General features: G+C 42.0%; 1 protein-coding gene across 1 annotated transcript in view; it reads left to right on the top strand.

The window, feature by feature from the left end:
• iglon5 (IgLON family member 5) overlaps window positions 1-19733 on the top strand; it is a 119332-nt gene that overhangs the window by 90242 nt on the left and 9357 nt on the right. Inside the window, exons 2-7 of the mRNA XM_084943853.1 lie at window positions 4165-4243; window positions 9111-9343; window positions 11023-11142; window positions 16734-16865; window positions 17100-17220; window positions 18603-18754. Of these exons, the coding sequence (XP_084799979.1) occupies window positions 4165-4243; window positions 9111-9343; window positions 11023-11142; window positions 16734-16865; window positions 17100-17220; window positions 18603-18754 (837 nt within the window). The remainder of the gene's footprint in view (window positions 1-4164; window positions 4244-9110; window positions 9344-11022; window positions 11143-16733; window positions 16866-17099; window positions 17221-18602; window positions 18755-19733) is intronic.

Below are 19733 nucleotides of genomic sequence, written 5' to 3'. Positions count from 1 at the left end.
TGGGTGCAGTTTATCATCCTATATGCTGAGGGCCCCAGGAGGGAGAAGAGAAAATGGAGGATTTGAGTTAGGGATCAATAAAGCTGAATGCAACAGAGAAAAGTGACATCTGAAGATTCTGTTTTGGCTATGAAACAGCACAATAGTGCTTCCACACAGGCCTCATTATTGTTTCGTTTGGCCGCGTCTGTTGTGTTTGACCAACGACATTTGAATTAATAGCTTGAAAGGAGTAAACACCATGGTGGGAGACACATGCTGTCATTCAGTAAGATGATGTTTACATTTTGTTTTACACTCAACACTCCCAGTTCACACTGCAGAGCCACTCTTTTTGTTCCTTCGTCAGAAGCAGGTACTGACTAATTTCCATCAGAAAACATTGTTTTATCAGGTAGTTTAGACACATGTACTGCTGCGTGTAGGACACAAATTCAGATCAGGTAATGCATGTTTGTGTTCATGACTGGATGACTTGGACAGTCATTTCAAAAAAGGAGTACAGTGAACCCAAAGCACATATATTTCTATTTACAGATTAGGGCTGCCAGAGACAATTATTTTGATAGTCGACAGTGTCACCGATTATTTTTGCGATAAGTCAACTAATCAGATCATGCATCCATGTGCACATGTGAAAACTATAACTTTAATCTGAAAAAAGCCAAACAATAACATTTTTAAGTTATCGAAGTGACCTATATATCATGTTTAACCTGAATAGCAAAGGACCGCGGGGGTTCTGAAAATGATCTGCTAGGAGTCCGGTGTTCTCACTGGCTCTAGTGAGCCTTAATCTTCCGGTCAGCTCATCTCTAAAAACATCGGTGCACTTTTGTTATGTCCTGATAAACTGAGCAGATATTTAAAGTTTACACAGCTACATTCTTGCCTGAAAATATCTTAAAAGTTTATTTTGTGACTCAGAAAGAGCAATGAGAGTAATATTAAAACTAAGTAGCTGTCGTCATTGTTGGAAATTGGAATTGGCTCGGCCGCGCTATGAATCCTGGGATAGGTTGGGCCGCGAAGGATACACCCGACCCATCCTTCAAATCTGCGGAAAAGGAGGACGCATTTGTTGGAGTCTTCGAATTTGGACATCCTTCCTTGCGTCACTGTCACGTAATCAGCCTATAAATGCGAAGGATGCAGCCCCTGAATTTGGACACAGCTACGATACCGAGCTCCTTCTTCTTCTTTGGCATTTAACGGCAGCGGGCATCCTTGTAGATGCATTGCTGCCATCTTCTGTTTCAGTCCGTTATTACACTCTTAAATGCTACTGCTTATTCCTGTGTCCTTCAGGATCTTACAAAGCTTCAAACGACGTGTCAGCTATTAAATTAGTCATCAACGATGACATAATAGTGACTAGTCGACTAATCGTGGCAGCCCTATTACACACACACACACACATATATGTATAGATAGATAGATAGATAGATAGATAGATAGATAGATAGATAGATAGATAGATAGATAGATAGATAGATAGATAGATAGATAGATAGGCATGTAGCCCATCCCTGTGGACTTGGTTTGTATGCTTTGCCGTCTGTATTTTTATCAACACGGAGTCGTCCACCTGTCAGGCTCATAATATTATGACTGCTTTTTACAGAATACTTTTCAGGAAAGTGTATGGTCCCCGCACTGCTCCGAGGGCACCTTTGTCTCAGGACAGAAGTGTTTTCTCAAATACAAATGCTGGTCCCGTTGCATTGATGCATTCGAAGTGACAGGGGTCAAAAAGGGTTATACAGTGGTGAGCGTGTGCTTGAGTCAGGTAGATATTATGCTAAATGTTTGTGTAGGTGTGTTCCTCTGTGTCATTTTTTTGACTCCCGTGTGCCTACATGAAGTCACATTTGTATTTTCCTCAGGGAATGCGAAGGGAATCTTTTCTATTTTTGTTGTCACGGTGGCCTCCTTTATCTCGATGGGTTTGGTTCATAGAAGAGCGTGTGGGTGTACTCACAGACTTGCTCGTCTGTGATTTGTCCTGTGATTCACTGTGGGAGAGGAAGTGTGTGGTGAATGTGTTGACCTGGTTATCATGTTTTGCGGCGCTTAGGAGCGCAGGCAGGGTGATACAGGTTTTAGAATGCAAGGTGCCAATCGAGCTGTGAAAATGGGAATTGAGTAGGGAAATGGGAATAGCTCCCTGCTGGTTTGTAACCTTCGCAATGTTGTGTGGAGCATTCAGCGTATGCACACATCTTTTATTCAATCGATGTGAGTGCATGTGTGTGCTGCATGCGTGTCTCTGTGCTTACATTATTTGATAGAGTGCGCCTTTTCTCTGCATGTGCGTCTGTAATTGTGTCTGTGGGGTAGCATATTCATGACATCATGTCACACAACAGAATTGAATTAACCTAAATATAGTCTAGTGGGTAGAGAGTATAGAGCACTTGAAAGGGAACAGCTGAGGGCTTGAGCTGAGGACCATCTAAGTCTTAGATGGAAAGCATAAGCACTGCAACGGTATGCAATATTACTCCAGAGTAAAAACCACAGACAGCTTTTAAACACTGGACATGATGGCTAATGCGCTACGCCCCTCCTTTAAGCTGTTCTGAGAGGAAGGGAGAGATGAAGCCAGTTCTGGGATCCTTGGCCAGCCTAGATAGCGTAGCAGCAGCACCCATTAATGCGATTACAGCTTTTAGTGGGAGATTTTCAGGGCCAGTTTTATTCTGAGACATCATTAGTTTATCCTCCTTTCTTGTTCCCTGTCGGTGTGTCAGCAGACAAATATACACATTCACATCGAGGAGCAACCTAAACCTAGACACTCTGATTGCTTATACGCAAAATGAGCCGCATATGCACTGGTTCACATGCATGTAGCCAACGCATGACTTAATGAACACACATGCGTGATTATAGCCTATATTTGCCATTGTGCAGCCACAGAAGTTATTCCACACTTATATTTACAAAAGGTCCAAAGAGAACAGGCACAATTAGTCTTTATTTAAGAGATGATAAATTAGTCTGTAGTGCAGTTAGCACAACTGTCTGCGCTGCAGTTTGAAAACCTTTTGATTAGCGGTCCAAAATGTGCGTTATAATTCAGAAGCCTTTGTCATTATTCTTTGTAATCAAAACATGATTTCACAAAGACCCTCCTTTAATTTAAAACTCCCATTTCCTATTTATTTAGTGGTGCACTGCCATTCATTTTGGGTCTCATCTGTTCGAAAATTCTTATACGGTATGCTTAACATGTCGTGGAATTTGTGTGGCTGCCTAACAAACCGTGAGGTTCTTCTTAGCAACTCAGTGCAGCAGGTTCATTTCATAAAGTCACCATATATTAAACCTCAAGGCTAGACAGCAGCAAAAGCCTATATTGAGGTCATCTTTCAGGCAGTGGGAAGAAAAGATTGTCAGAGATGGAGGGAGGACACAAGCCGCGATATCTAGTGTCATGCTGTGTTTTGGCAGAGTTTAGATGGACAGAGCCAGGCGTCTTACTGGGGAGCGGCTTGCCTCAGTAGGCAATATCACTGCCAGCATATAAGGTCTTTGAGTGCGGTCCAAAAAAGTTTGCGAAATGACTTCAAACTGTTTACTTTTTTTTCTTCGTACCTGAGTGTGTCAGACACTCAGGTAAGCACTCAGGTGCTCTCAGGATTTGTGTCTGTTCTTGTGTCAGTTTGTAATATATGTTTGTGCTATTGCAAGCATGTGCCTGTTTTCTGTGTGTGTGTGTGTGTGTGTGTGTGTGTGTGTGTGTGTGTGTGTGTGTGTGTGTGTGTGTGTGTGTGTGTGTGTGTGTATTGGTAGGCAGGATGAGCATCCCTTCTGTTACCGTTGCTGTCCCTTCATTTCACGCTCCGGCAGCTCCGCGTGAATCCTCTTCCCTTTGCTCATTATCAGTGCTGTTCAATGAACGAGCAGCCCACCAGAATGCAGGGTAAAACCAAATCATTATTCAAGTATGGGGGTCAGTGCAGACATTGTGACTCTTTTGTTTAGTATATTTATTACTTTCCCTTCAGAGCAAGCAGGATGCAGGACACATCTCTGGCCTGAATGATTTTGTGAGGTGGTCGATCTTTAAGTATCTTACCTGAGATAGATGAACACTAGCGGAGTGTCTGGTGTTTTTATTGGATGCTGATTGCACTCTTCTCTCATTTTTCTTGGCAGGGTCCAGCGTGCACGGAGCAGAATTCGGGCACCTGCCGGACAACATTACAGTGCTGGAAGGCGAAAGCGTTACTTTGAGGTAACTCTTGATCCTACACCTGCACCGACTGATTACATGAAAAACATGTTTGCCTTCCCACCACCTGTCACACTGGTATAATTGCCAATCCTCTGTCACATAACTTCAATTAGGCATCCTATCCTGTGCCATATCTTCCATCTCTGTTTATTGTAGCTAACTGACTAATATCTGTCAAATGTCACTGGAGTCATCCAGTCCTTCTGCAGTCATATTTTCTTTTAACTTAGATGTAACAGTAATGAAGTCCAGTCCTGCTCGGTTGGTGGACCGTCTCTGCATCCAACCACAACTACCTAGCTGTGAGTGATAAATCAGAAATCACAGCTTTTCCCTGCTCCCAACCAAGCAAAAAAAACAAAACAAAAACAGCCAACTTGCTTTTTTTTCTCCTTGCATAGATGTGACCAGGCTTGGCAGTACACTCAGCAGTGCTAGAAAAATAGTGCCCCCCCCCCAAAAAAAAAATTCAAGTCAACATTACTTCCATCACCTTTAAACCTACATATCTCCAACAGCTCTGAGCAAATTCTCAAGTTCCCTTTTCCTTTAAAAGAAGACTGGCCTTCCACAAAGATCAGAGCTATTATTCTGAAGCCAAGTACATTCTGTCAATTTTCATTAACATGAAAATGTCTCTCTAAAAAATTTAAATTAAAAACGCTGGAAACTCCATTCTTTTCAGGAAATGTAACTTTAATGGTTCTATTAATAAATGAAGTAATGTGTATAGGATTGTTTTGACCCCCCCCTCATTTCCTTCATACAAGGTCTTTTAAAGTTTTTCTTTAGACACTGGCTACTTTTTTACAGTCCTTGTACTTGAACATTTTCAAAGAAAGGTTTTATTGTTTGTTTGTTTTTAATGTATTTATATATTTATCGTATGTTTATTTGTTAAGTCAGTTAATGACCTATGAATCAGTTATCTGTAGAAGAAGAACCTACCTCAAGGGATAAACCAGTATTGTGTCTTTACAGGACAACAGAGAACCAATTTTGAGGCACTTTGTTACTAGCAGCCTGTTGCAAAAACACATAATTTGTTCTCATTTCTTAGTTGAAACTACAGAAAGCAGAGTTTGACAGGCGTAAAATAGTTTTTTTGCACCAACAAAGTGATTCTCACAGAGCTATTAGCCAAACAATATGACATATCTCAGCCTAGTGTGCAGTGTGTCTTTAAAAAATTAAGGAAACTGGACGAGTAGAGGACAAAAGTGGCAGGCCTAAAATACTATGTGCAGCAGATAACCAGTATCTGAAAGTCATGTCCTTAAGAAATTAGAACAAATTCAGCAAAGACCTGACACAGGACCTGAGAGATGCATTTGGCAAGTGGTTGATCCATCTACTGTTCACTGAAGCCTCATCAAAAATGGTCTCGGTGGAAAGGTGGCTGCCAAAAAGCCATTCTTAAGGAATGGAAACAAGGGGAAAAGGCTGAGAGAGAAACATCTGAGGTGTGCCAAATTACTCATGAACTGGACTGAAAATAAGTGGCAACAGGTTTGACGCAGTGATAAATCCAGATTGGAAATCTTTGGGTTCAAGTTACTGTTAATATGTACAGAGGAGGTCAGGAGAGAGATACAGCGATGAATGTTGAAAGCCATCTGTAAAACACAGTGGATGCTCAGTCATAGTGTGGGGCTACATTTCAGTCAGCGGTGTTGGGTATCATGTCAAAATTGATGGAATTATAAACTCAGAAAAATGCCATCAGATTTTGATCAACCATGCAATACCATTGGAAGGCGTTTAATTGGGAGCACCTCCATTTTTGAGGATGATAATAATCATGAACACAGCCAGTGGAGTGAATACCTGGATAAAAAAACACACACAATGGAACACTATCATTCATGGATTGGACTCCCAAGAGCCCGGACCTTAACATTGTATTTCATTTCAAGCAGTAAGGGATCATCTTGACACAGTGCGGAACAAAAGACAGCCAACAGCCAAAGAAGAGTTTTGGAAAGTCCTAAGAAGCCTGGTGAACTATTCCTGAAGACTAGTTAAAGAACTTACTTGAAAGTTTGCCTAAGAGACTTCAGGATGTGTTAAAGGATAAAGGTGGTCATACCAAATATTGGCTTTCAAGCTCATTAGAAGTTCATTATACAGTATACTGTATTTCCATTTATATTTTCACGTTTCCCATTGTCTTAAAAAACTATAAACAAATGAGGGGTGGCTCAAGACCTTTGGCTTATTCTAACAGATAACATGCAACACCTGGTGATTGGGTGTGGGTTGCACTGTCACTTCACAGGGTATCTTAGAGAGTTACCCCGTACATGGGGAATAACGAAGTTGAGAGATAGTCTTCACCTGATAAAGAACGTTTGGTTATTTTGTAATGTTGGTTCTCTGAATGAGAGACTGTCCAGCCTCAGGCTGCTTGGAGACACATTCCGATTATACCTTTACTGGTTTCATGTCTGCAGAGCTGTTTTATACGTAAGCTGTGGGTCGTGGCCGGCCTAGCCGGAGTGTCTTAAAGAAGTATCAACTAGCCATGGCCTGGGGGGCCGAGGTAATTCCCTGTACCTATGGAATATGTAAGGAAGTGGAGAAATAGCCTCTCAATCAGAGAACTAAGGTTTCAAAGTAACCGAATGGTCCCAATGTTAATTAGAGGGTTTAAAAGCTTCGACAGTGGGGCTGTGAAGGCATGTTTCTTACTGAAATGTGTGTGCAAGTTTAGTCTGTGCCGGTCAGCAAATATCTGTCATACAAAAGACTAAAGAGCTTTATAAATAAACTACATTTTAATGTAAAATCACTTGTGCCCAAGTGGCACAAATACTTGTGTTATGCTTGAGACAATGCTGTTTTGTTGGCTTTGATGCGGGCCATTAAGATGAGGCGCATTTGATGCTATTATGGTGCTCATTTCCTCTGGGCTTGCAGTCCTCTAGCAACATCATCAGTGCAGAAGTGATTAATTTTAAAAATAGATTAATAGAGCATTTGTACACAGATAATGAATTTTTATGATGTATTCTTTCTCAATTCAAGCACACAATGCACAAACAGAAAACTAAGCATAATTTAATCTTAATTATTTCTCTTCCTTTATTTCTCTACCTGCTAGGAACACGAACATTCGCACATGTCTTCTAGGGCATTGGTTAATAGTTTTCAGGTTTACCTGTTTTATGGGGGGTTTTCTATTATGGTGCTACTATTGCTGGCATGGCAAGTGATCTAAGATTTACTTTAGTTAAAATTTATCCAGATCAAGTCAGTTAAACATAAAGACAACAGTTGAAGCTGGGTAAGGACATATAGTGGCCAAGCCAGGAATTAAAGTCTCACCTTTGGCACCTTACACCTCTTCTGCACCATGCCTCAGACTTTCAGCCACTTTTACTCAAACATGTCAACAGGCTTACATCAAGACTTAAAGAGTGTGTGTTTTAGACTGCATTTAAAGTTTTCTTCCAGAGAAAAACAATGTAACTAAACTGTAACTAATAATTTACAACCGCTTTTTGTAGTAATGTGTTGCTAACAAGCTGTTTTATTTATAATACCATTAAATGTCAAAGAGTTTACAGACAAATCCAATAAAAGTACAAGTAAAAGAAGCCTGTGGTATTGAATGGAGAAACATAACAAATACAGTTACATAGCCTGCGGTTACTGAATGGATTGATGAGTATGATAATGAGGTGACTCATAGGCTATAGCCTTGGCAGTCACAGTCTTTCCACCTAATTGAACAATCAACGCTCACTATCATTATGAAAACACCAGAAGAGGTACTATTTTAAGAGACTGTTGTTTCTTTTACTAAAACTCAAAGACTGAAGCACACATTCAGCTGTAACGTGCAGGCTGCTCTGGTGGCTCGTCGATGCTTAACACTGTACTAAAAGAGAGGATATGCCTAATATGGTCATCAGGGGCATAACTCTATAAGCACATAAGTCCCACCCATCTCCTATTTGAACCGTTTGCAAGGGGCAGCCAGTCAGAAGAAATGGGTCTAAAGGGAGGAGAACATGAGCTAAAACAACTCTGTTTACAAGGATGAAGTGAAGGGCAGCAGCCAGAGCAGATAAGTAAGGATCTGTTATAGTCCAGGATTAAACATGTGGAGCTTGAAATGAGCATGTGTTTTATATAGATAGATATAGATATATATAGATAGATATATGTGTGTGTGTGTGTTATTTGTAAATTTACCAGCTTTCACCTACACCAATGAAATATTTCAGCAGGTTTAAATATGTGGGATCAGCCATCCAAGGCAAGTGACAGTGGACAAGAGAGGTGAAGAAGAGAGTGCAGGCAAGGTGGAGTGGGTGGAGACAAATGTCTTGGTGATTTGTGACAGAAGGATAGCAGCAAAAGCGAAAGGTGAGGTTTACAAGCTGGTAGTCAGACCTGCTATGATGTATGGTTTGGAGACGGTGCCACTTACAAAAAGACAGGAGGCCAAGCTGGAGGTGGCAGAGCTGAAGATGTTAAAAATTTTTGTTAAGCGTGACCAGGATGGACAGGGTTAGAAATGGGTACATCAAAAGGACAGCTTAGGTTGAGCAGTTTGGAAACAAAGCATCGCAGAAGCAAGGCTGAGATGGTTTGGACATGTGCAGGGAAGAGATAGTGGATGGGACAAACAATCGTGAATATGGAGCTGCCAGACAGGAAAAAAGAGCACGACCACAGAGAAAGTTCGTGGATGTTTTGAAGGAGGACGTGTGGACGGCTGGTGTGATGGAAGAGGATGCTAGGGGTAGGGTGAGATGGAGATGATTCGCTGTGGTGACCCCTAAAGAGAGCAGCCGAGAGAAGCAGAAGATATACTGTTTATATTACACTTGTTAATTACTTCCTGTTTTCCCCGCAGATGCCGTATTGACGAGGAGGTGACCCACAAGGCCTGGCTGAACCGCTCTAATATCCTTTTCACGGGGACAGATAAGTGGTCTCTGGATAGGCGTGTGACGCTGGTCAATAGCAACAACAGCGACTTCTCCATTCATATTGACAAGGTGCAAGTAACCGACGAGGGGCCCTACACCTGCACCTTCCAGGCCAATAACAAGCCGCGCATCGTTCATGTCTACCTCATTGTTCAAGGTCAGCAGCTGGGTTCAGTCAGAACAGGAATCTATTATAAGTGGCTGTTTATTGCATCCGGTACTCTTAGATAATTTCTCCAGCACGAAGGGTGCAGATTTGATTGCCAGTGATGCCGCAAAAAAGTATATATTACACCCATGGTACTGTAAACTGCCCTGGATCTGATTAAAAAGTTTAATTAGGCTTTTTGCTATTCATCCAAACATAGTGCTGTCAAGAGGGTGTGATTGAAGTCTGATTTCCATGGAAGCAATTAAGATGGTTTCTATGGCAATGTGTGTCAGCATTAGTTTTCTGTAAAATCATGATTGAATGTATACCTAAAATCTATGATAGACAACTTAGTCATTAATGTTTATGATGTCTTGGTGTTTAAGGTATTTATATTTATATGAATGTGAAATTACTCGTGTCTTCAAAGCTCAGCTGGCCTGTGTATGTGTGTGTGGCTACAGTGACGGAAGACTAGTGCAGTGACAGATGAGCCCATTTGTTATTTTCATATGGGCTGTTAAGATTACTTGTCTTTATAAAAAGAAAGTTAGGCAGATCAGATGGATGAGCCTGTATGTTGAGTAGATGAGGTACACAGGAGGCTGTCCAAGTGCCTGACTAAATAACTGACAGTACTGGACCTCGACTGGAGCTCAGTCATCAAGTCAGCAGCTAAGTGAGTGAGTGTGTGACTGATCCTTAGTGACATGATGTATCGATGCAGGACTGCCTGGAGGATGGATCTAAGACCTTTTCCCCCTGCATGTGTCAGATTGTATGCATATTTTGGGGCTACGGAGTGCAAAATGTAGCCATACATCACCGGCAGATTGAGACCAAAAACTTTTAATAGGATATATTAGGTAAAAATTACAGGGATAAAAACACGAGGTCTGGCTCAAAGCTCACAGGTGGCAGAGACAATGTCATCTGCTTTGCTGGAGATTTCTCATCACACTGCAGCCAAGTAACACTCTTGTCTGCAGGGTCCAAAGCTTGGCACAGATGACCATATATACCCAATTAAATGCTCAATTCCAAGTCGCCCACATTTCCCACCCTTGCTTGATAACACACAAAATAATTACACCCTCAAGTCAGTGTATCAAGCAGGAGCAGCTTTACCACCACTCCAATCTGTACTTTATTGCTGCAAGTATTCAGCTCCAGCAAGATAGAGAAAAGTATCTTCAGTAGATGTCTCACAAAAAAGCAATCTCAGAGCCAGGCTCATTAAAAACAATGATAATGGGCTATTTAAATTCAAGGGCCACCTCGTTATCAAACTAACTACATGCACAGCATCCCCAACACTTTGAGTTAGGGCCAAAATGGTTTTCAGGGGTGGTCATACTCACTGAAACAGTAGAAGTAAAAATTCCTCCAATACCACTTTTGCAAGTGCCCTTTCTTTTTCAAGACAAAACTAGAGTTAGTGTCAAGAGAGGGAAATGGTAATATCCATTTGCAGGAATTTAGGATTGCTGCAATGGAATGAAGGGAGAATATTGTTGCACAGTTCAGTAAACACTCAAGCATAGATCATTAATCAGCGGATTGTGTGTCTGTCTAAGCTGCAGAGATTTGCATCATATGTTAAACACCTTAATAGGATGTAAAGCTGTACCTTATCAATAATGTATTTCGAGGTCATATTTTAATGGTGCGATCCTGTTTTTCAGTGCCAGCCAGAATCGTCAACATCTCAAAAAATGTGTCAGTGAACGAGGGAGAGAATGTAAACCTCTATTGTCTGGCAGTCGGCCGGCCTGAGCCCACTGTCACCTGGAAAGAACAGAAATGTAAGCTACCCCTTCGTGCTTGCTTGCCTTAACATACAGAGATCTAATGTTCACAGCTTCACCTTTATCTCCCTGCCTTTACATTCATCCCTGACACTCATTCGCCTGTTAAAGCCTTTTTTTTCTCCCAGCCTATAAGCTTATCAGCATTCAGCTCATGTTCACGTCTTTATCCCTGGCTTCTGTGTCATCATTCTTAAACCCAGCTGTTTAGTTTGTCCCCATCTTAAATTCATACTCCCGCATTTCTCCATGTCCCAATGTTTTGTCCCAAATAACCACACATTATACGTAATTATCCCCACCGCGCCGCCCATAATCATCAGCATCTGTCTTCATCCACCTTGTCAACCAGCATCGTGACGCCAACAGCCACTTTTGGCACCAAATCAGCTATTTTAAACCTCTTCTGGTGTGAGGAATTGGAGCTTGTTCAGGGTGGTCAGGAAGCGCATCTTGATAGATGAAGTCAGTCAGTCCATTTGATCTAATCAGCGCAGCATTATTCCATGTGAGCTCCCGTCTTCATCATCGGCGATGTCCAAAGTCAAGCAAATAACCTTTACGTGGTCTCTAGAGATTGAAGAGTTCATTTTTTGGTCTTTTACTTTTTTGCCAAATTGCAATTTGTAGTTTCTGTCTCATCTGTTTGACACATAAAGAAAATTGCTATGTACTGAATATACCACTGTGCTATGACTCAGAGTTTCAGCTGTTTGTTTTCAGAGAAAAGGTTGGGATGTTAATTTATTTTCTTGCTGTTTCTGTTTTGTGGGATAAACTGGAAGCGTAGGAGCTCTGTGACAATGGGTGAATTATCAGAATTGAACTTTCTTGTTTATAATATCAGCATGTGTGCTAGAAAGTTTCATAATATCCTTTGCAACTGACAGATGAATATAACAGGAAGCTACGAAGCAATAAGGATCATTATTTTACAGTTTTTCATTTTTTATTGTTGGTTTCAGCACTTTTTTGCAGACTTTTTTTCACACAACAGAATTGGCTAACTTGTAGCCTGAGTACAGCTGTAGCAACACAGATCAAATGCAGTAGCAAGCAGCAGTAATAAATAGGTCCATGTGAACAACTACTGAACAGGATGTAATTATACTGCCGATAAATGCACAACCTACTGTAGTGCTGCACTTACAGACAGCTTTGGGCTTACCCAGAGGCCTGTTCCTTCTCTCTTTCTGTTTGTGACTGGGTTATCATGCTGTGAACAGTATGTCCTTCGCTGTACAGTTAGTGCTTATGAACCTACACAGTACACTACAGTACCTCAGGGAGGGACAAACCCAGGAGTGATCACACACACCCACAGACACACAAAATATAGAGGAGAAAAGGAAAGCATGCATGAATGCACACCTGCAGCAAACACGCACACAACCTCACATCACAAACTCTGTGCAGTTGTCCTCTCTTGAAAGTCTACAGCATTTCTCCTCTCTCAGCAATAATCCTCCCTCTCTAACCACCCCACCAACTCAAACTGCTTCCCCACCCCCCTATAACCCCTCTGCTTGCAGAGAAAGAGATAGGGCCCACATTGCTATTCCGTAGGAGCCTCTGCAACCAAGCCATCAGTTGCAGAGGACCAGGGGTGGTAGAGAAAGGAGGGGGGTCGAGCCCAAAGAAACAGCAAGAAGCTGCCGGCCATCTGTCCCCATTACTCAGAGACTGCATAGAGAAACTGCAGGGAGGGGCGGTGAGAAGAGGAGTTGAAAGTTGAGCAGAAAATGCGTATGCAGTACACCAAGACGTGGTAGAATAGGAGGAGGAGAACCACCCGAAAGGTGAGGGGGATGAGGGGGATATGCTAAAAGTCTTTGACCCCTTTGCGTCCTGTCTGCAGCTACCAGACTCCTTATTCACATACAGATAGTAATACCGCTTGGCGCTGTTATTTGCAGGCGCCGTCTCCTTCATCTTCACCAGAAGCACAGATACAATCTTTTGCACCCATTCACTCTCTCTGGCATCCATCAGTTGACCCACACAGAGGCATACAGGCATTTTGTCTTATCCAGTTAAATACACCAGCACAGCCCAGGCTTATCATTTGACGTACCATCCATTAAACCCTGCAGTAACTCAGTCTTAGAATAGATGCTTATGGCTGTGGAAGGAAGGTGATATTCTTTTGGTGCCAACTAAAACTCTCGGACAGGATGATAAGTATAATGGTTGCGTATGCTTATAGAATATATAAATAGGTTAGTTACAGTTGATGGCAGTAGATTGGGCTTTGATATTTCTGGTAGGTGTTCTATGGGCTGGGATGCTAAACTCAACAGCAGTGCCATCATAATTAAAATATGGTTTGTTTGGCTCCAATTCAGTTCGAAGGCTGGCAACAGGAAGGCGGTAAGCAGAGGGAAACAAATCCAAATGGGCGACAGGCTTAAACACTATATGGGCACAATAAAGGATAGATGACTAGATGATAGATGACTGTCAGATGATCTGTGTATGTTGGCAAGAACACTGAATACTGAGTACAATTTATCATGCACATGTAATTTGGGAATAAGGAGCATGTGTGCAGGTGGGTGGGGAAATTAGGTAACTGGAAAGGAGGAAAGAAGTCTGATGGCTTCCAGTCAACAGGTGGTCAAACAGTGTTCCCAGAAACACCTTTATTTTTTCAACTGTGAAGTGTTTCCACTAAGCATATATGTCGAACACTGTGCTTTCATAAACAAATGTTTATGGATTTGTGTTAACGTGCAAGACTTGGACTGCGTTATATCTTGATTTAACAATCTGTTAATCTATTTCCTCAAATCATAATACTTTCCCAGCTATGAGCACATTTGTTCATTCTAAACACAGTAAAACTTTAAAAAATTGCTTCCAAATATTTAATGAGTCCCCCAAAAGACCTGGGAACTGTGAAATGTAGCAAATGTTAATAGGTTGTCCTTTGTTTTTACATCCCACGATCAAAAAGGAGCTTGAAATTTAAGTCCAGTACTGATCAAGCAACATTTGACAGATCCGAAAAAACATGGGAAAAACAATTTGAAGCGTTCTTGAGGAATTTTAGTCATACACGTGTAAAGCACTGGGGTGCACTGGCCTTGAAATTCTACTGTATCATTTAGATCAATTGACACACATTACAGCTGCTGTATGCTACCAGAATGACTGGTTTTATCATTTGTTAGACTGCCCTCCCATCTCTGTTTTAACCTCACATCAGACCACTCTGCCTTGACTGTAGTTTTTGTAATGGAAATGGATAAGAGGAGCCGAGAAATCAAGTGCCCTGGTAGTCTAGTCAAGCTCAAAGTGCTGCCGGGGAAATAGTTCACTGTTGCGGGCCAGAACTCTTGATCCTCCCCCCCCCCCTTATTCACAAACCCTGCCTCTTCCAAGGTGCAATCCAACTATCTCTGGTGGTCAGGAGTCAGGCTCCTTCAAAAGCCATAAGTGGTTCATGGAGCTGTATTTTACAGACCATTGTGGGAGTGCCAAGGGCCGGCTCCGCTCAGATATGATCTCCCACCAAAGTGGAGAGAGGTGTGCAATGCAGGTCCAGAGATCTCAGGGGATGGAGAGGGAGGGGAATAAAGGGAGAGTGCAAGGACTGCTTTGCGATATTACATCATACATAGATGCTATGGATGAAAAGTCCATGAAAAAAACCTAATATCAAATAACCAACCTGACATCTGTCACTGTTTCTCTCGTTATGTTGCCATTTCTCTCCTTTTTTCTTTATCTGTACATCTGTGTATCTCTTTCAGTCTCTTACACGGTATCGCTGTCAAATTACCACACTCTGTGTCTGTAATTCTCAATTTATAACTCGATTGCTCTCGGGTTTTTTTATTCTTTGCTTTGTCCTTTTGATTTCTTTCGTCACCTGTAACAGCCTCGTGTGTAATTTCTCCAGTGTTAGTTGTCTGATTCTATCTCTTCTCCTTCTTCCCTCTACGCTGCCACGGCTCCCTCCTCCTTGCAAAGCTGGGTGCTCTGCCTGCTTGACAGAGATGTCACAAGAGAGCAATATTTATTAGACTAATCGAATGAGTGAATAACATCTCACCCACCCCACCCCATCAACCACAGCTCACCCGGGTGGCACAAGCAGCCATCACGGCGGTTGTCGCTCGCTGCTCAGCCTCTGCTGCAGCAGCTGCAAATAATCGTCTCCAGCTCAGTAGCCGCACTAATAATCCTCCAGTATAATCTTCAATTAGAACCGCCACGCTAATCTCTGACAGGAATAATCGTGGCGTTTAGCGTCTTTTTTATGTGTGCGTGTTTGCGTTGGTGTTCCTCTCAAACGTACTCAGGAGCTGTTTGTGTGTTTGTTAAGGGAAGTAAAGGTCTGCTGATTGACAGTGGCTTGGTTTGTGTGTTTTGGGAACTGGGTGGGGGCTTTGAAAGGGGAAAGTGTGCAGCAATTTAAGAGCTGGATTTCCTTGTTAGTGGTGAGATTATATATTATGTCGTGTTCCACAGTCTGACTTCTTTAATGGGGTAAAGGCAAAAAAAAAAGGCCTAATGGTTTCGGAGGCTGCGAGACAGCTGGCTGCTGTGCTTACAGGAGGAGGGGGTGCACACTCGCTATCATTCTTCTTCTCCTTGCACTCTTTCTCCCTCGCTCTCTTTTCCACTGTCGAACCAATAACACCCACAGCATCCATTCCCTCACATGAAGGAGCAATAACTTGTAGCCTGTCCCCTCGACTCTCCTCTCTGAAGAGATTCTGTGGCTGTTTTGTCGCCCAAGGAAAAAGACTGAAAGTGTGAGACTGACTAATTTGTTTTTTTGTTCACCTGGGAGTTTGTCAACATCAAATAACCGCCAAATATTCTTGCTCGCCGCGTAATGTGGTGAATGAGCAGTCCCCCCCCCAGTGTGTCCAACACTTAGAAAGCAAAGCTTACAATTTCCCCCGACACTATAAAAGTAGTAAAAGAGTCACTGCTGTCACATTGTGTTTACTTACTTTGCATGTGCGAAAACATCAACTGAAGAAATGAGCATTTGGGCCAGGAGATAAAAATTGAATTATAATATTTTTTTCGTAATTATACACACCATAATGCTCATAATAAGTATCATCATGCACTGTATTGTGGCATTGTTAACTATTTAAGGTTTTTCTATAATCCAAATTAATATTTCTAAATTGCGATAAACAATAAATACATGAGGAAGTTGCCATTTGAGTATTGATAATAAAAGAATGTACATTCAGCTGTTCCTTTATTTGCCATGGGGTCAGATTTCACACCAGGTGCCCTTCCTGATACAGACCTCCCATTTATCCAAGCTTGGGCCGAGCGCTTGGTTTTGACCCCCTGAGGCTGTTTTTGTGTCTCATCTTGATCTCAAACTGTGAGTCTTTCACATGTAGGGCGAATGTGTTAACCACAACTTAAGTAGTAACCAAGGTCAGCCCAACTTCACTTCTTGAAAATGTTCTTGAATAATGCATTATATGTTGTCATTTAATATGTGCATCTTGGCCTCTTAAATGACATTAGCCTCAGCTAAAAAAGCTTAAATCTGTTGCCTGCATCACCTTGCATATGATTTTTAGTGACCTTTGACTTCTACCTAATAGATGGGACGTTGCGTGAGGGGGAGTTCCTGGAGATCACAGAGATCACAAGGCAGCAGGCGCAGGACTACGAATGTATCACCAACAATGGTGTGGCCCCTCCAGACCAGCGTAAGGTCATAGTCACAGTCAACTGTAAGTATCCCACCTGTGCGCTGCACAAAATGAACTCCATGTCCACAGTGATGTATTAATAATATATGTTAATGATTAAGATGCTTTATTATGTATACATTTTAAATTTGTTCTCTGCAGGTGCTTTTTAACCTTGTGGCTAGACCTGCCTTTTTGGTTGAAGTGAAGCTAAATGTATACACATTACTCATTCCAGTCTCTCTGTTTGTGTTTTCTCCTATCCTTCTCTACCAGACCCTCCCATGATCACAGACATGAAAAACATGCCAGCCCATTTGGGGAAGACAGCCATCTTGCGCTGTGAAGCCATGGCAGTCCCGCCAGCCTCCTTTGAGTGGTACAGGGATGATCATAGGTGAGAACACTGTCAATTTAGGTGCCAATTTGTGTGCTATTAAGCCTCCTGAATCTTTCAGTTATAACATTTGGTACTGTTCTACACGGAATAGGCAGACTGGGCGAAGATCACGTATACACTGGTTGAGGCAGGTGTACCTGTTTGAAGCCTGATATTTGCTCGCCAAATCAGCATTCCATTTAATATCACAGTGAATTACAGGTGCGCCCTGCTTATCAAGCTAGAAAGACATCGCTAGCGTTGGCTGCAAATGCCTGAGGGGAACTCCAGCTCTCATGCAGATTTAGTCATGTCCTGTTTCACAACCTTAGCCCACACACGAGTGGGTAAACTCATGGTTGCTCATCTCCATCTTTTACATATGATCTATGATCCACATTTAAAATATCCTTTTTTATATATATATACATGAGTTGAAGCTTTATAGAAAATGCTTTTCCCCAAGTGGTTACGTTAAGCAAACAACTTGCAGGTGTCATTAACTCATGTTTTGTGGCATTGATTTGATTGGTTGACAACTCAGTGCAGCGCCACAAAAGTAACAGTTTGTCTGGTTAGAGGGAGTAAGTATAAGCCACAGCCAAACCACTGTTTTTTTTAACCATCTGTCGATAAACAGTAACAAAAAAAATGCAATAATTAAAATGTGACTTGAGGATTATTAAAATCCATCCAGTGCGCAGCAGGTTAGAGAAGAGGGGGGAGAAAGAAAACAGATTTAGCCATTTAAAACTCAATAACGTATTCATCTTCTTTTGCATTTTTGTTTTAAAACCCCCAGAACAAGGAAACATTATTCATAAAATTTGGGTAATTTTGTGTCTTTATTCTCATAAGAGAATGGTCCAAATTGAACATTTTCAGACAGAGAATTCATTTTTCAGTCATTTACTGTAGATGTGGTTTTGGCTGCTGCTGATGTACCTAACCTCTGGCATTAGTATATATCTGAGATAATCATGTATATATTGCCATCTCCAGAGAAATATTAGCTTGTTGGCAACATATTTCCTCTATATTACAGACACATAAACTGCCCCTCCAAGTTTGTAAAAGGTCCCAGAGAGCGTAGAGGAGTCAGGGTGATTTGGCATCAGGCGAAGCACGACACAGAAGTACTTAGACAAGGCTTTGCTAGCCAGAGAGAGTTGTTAATAGAGTATAATAGGCCCCAATAGGAGGTATCAGTTATTTATGGGCTGAGACTACAAGGTGAGACAGAACATAGAGATGAGGGCTATTTTGCACATTCGTCTCTCTGAGCAAAAAGTTTCTTGTTCACACTGACTCGAGTGTGATGTTATTTTCTGTCACCAATTTTCTTGTCTTTCCTTTCTACTTTCTCCCTTTGCTTTTGTTACTGCACGATGGCTACCCAGGCCGGTAGAGAGTGACAACACCCTAAGGATCAAAAATGAGAAGACACGCTCGCTGTTGCTATTCACTAATGTGACAGAGAAACATTTTGGCAACTACACCTGCTTTGCCTCAAACCGTCTGGGGGCTTCCAACGCCAGTATGCTGCTGTTTAGTAAGTTATCACACACGACTACCTAAATGCAGGGGCTTCAGCACACAGCAGGGTATATGTATGCAAAGAGATTTCAAAAATACACTTACGTTTGACATCAATCATCGTGCAAGACTTGAAACACGCATGACCCACTACCACAAAATTATATGCAATGACATACTGTTTTTCCCTCTTTGCCCACTCTGTTTACGCTCTGCACACAGCACAGCATTTTCACAGCCTTTTCCTGCCTCCCTCTTCCCATTTTCGTTATTCTCCGCCCCATTAAAGCTTTGCTTGCGTATATTACCATCTCTCTTCCCCGAGTTCCTTCAAACTCTCCGTCTCTCGTCCGTACACATTCCCGTCTGCACGCACACACACAGATTGTCGCTCGACTCTGTCCCGTTACCCAAGAAGTTGTCATTTCTCTCGGAGCCCAATTCACATTAACCGTCCCCAATGAGCGATTTCCTACCCTTCCATTTCCCGACACCTCCCACCCCCCCTTTGGTGCATTCAGCATTACCATCTTAAGTGAGTCCTTCATCTATCCCCTTTCTTCTTTCATTCCTGTGCCCATTATCTCGGCCAGTCTCCCTTCAATGACTCACTCCTCCGTCAGACCCATATATCTTCCTGCTCTCTTTTTCCACCACCGCTGCCACTTCTGTCAGCCTATCTCTCCATCATCTGTCCTTCTGCCTCCTTTTTCCTTCCTAATCTCCTCCTGCCATCATTAGAACACAACAAACTCCTTTCTGTTCTGGACCGGGCACAGAAAATCGCAGCATAATCGGATACCTTTGTGGCATTTCTATTCATACCCTGTCCCTCACTGTCATTGCCTTCCCTGACTTTCTTTCCCTGCTTTCATACAGATTGTTTCAGCATTTAAAGGTGCCACATGCAGCATTTTAACATCAACAACCACTATCACATCAAAATTGGCATATTATCATAATTACCCCCTACCAATGAGTCCATTACTGAGACC

The sequence above is a fragment of the Perissodus microlepis genome, chromosome 11 (genome assembly GCF_051167445.1).
Source record: "Perissodus microlepis isolate ML-2025 ecotype Zambia chromosome 11, ASM5116744v1, whole genome shotgun sequence".
NCBI lineage: Eukaryota > Metazoa > Chordata > Actinopteri > Cichliformes > Cichlidae > Perissodus > Perissodus microlepis.
This window is presented reverse-complemented; position numbering and strand designations above follow the sequence as displayed.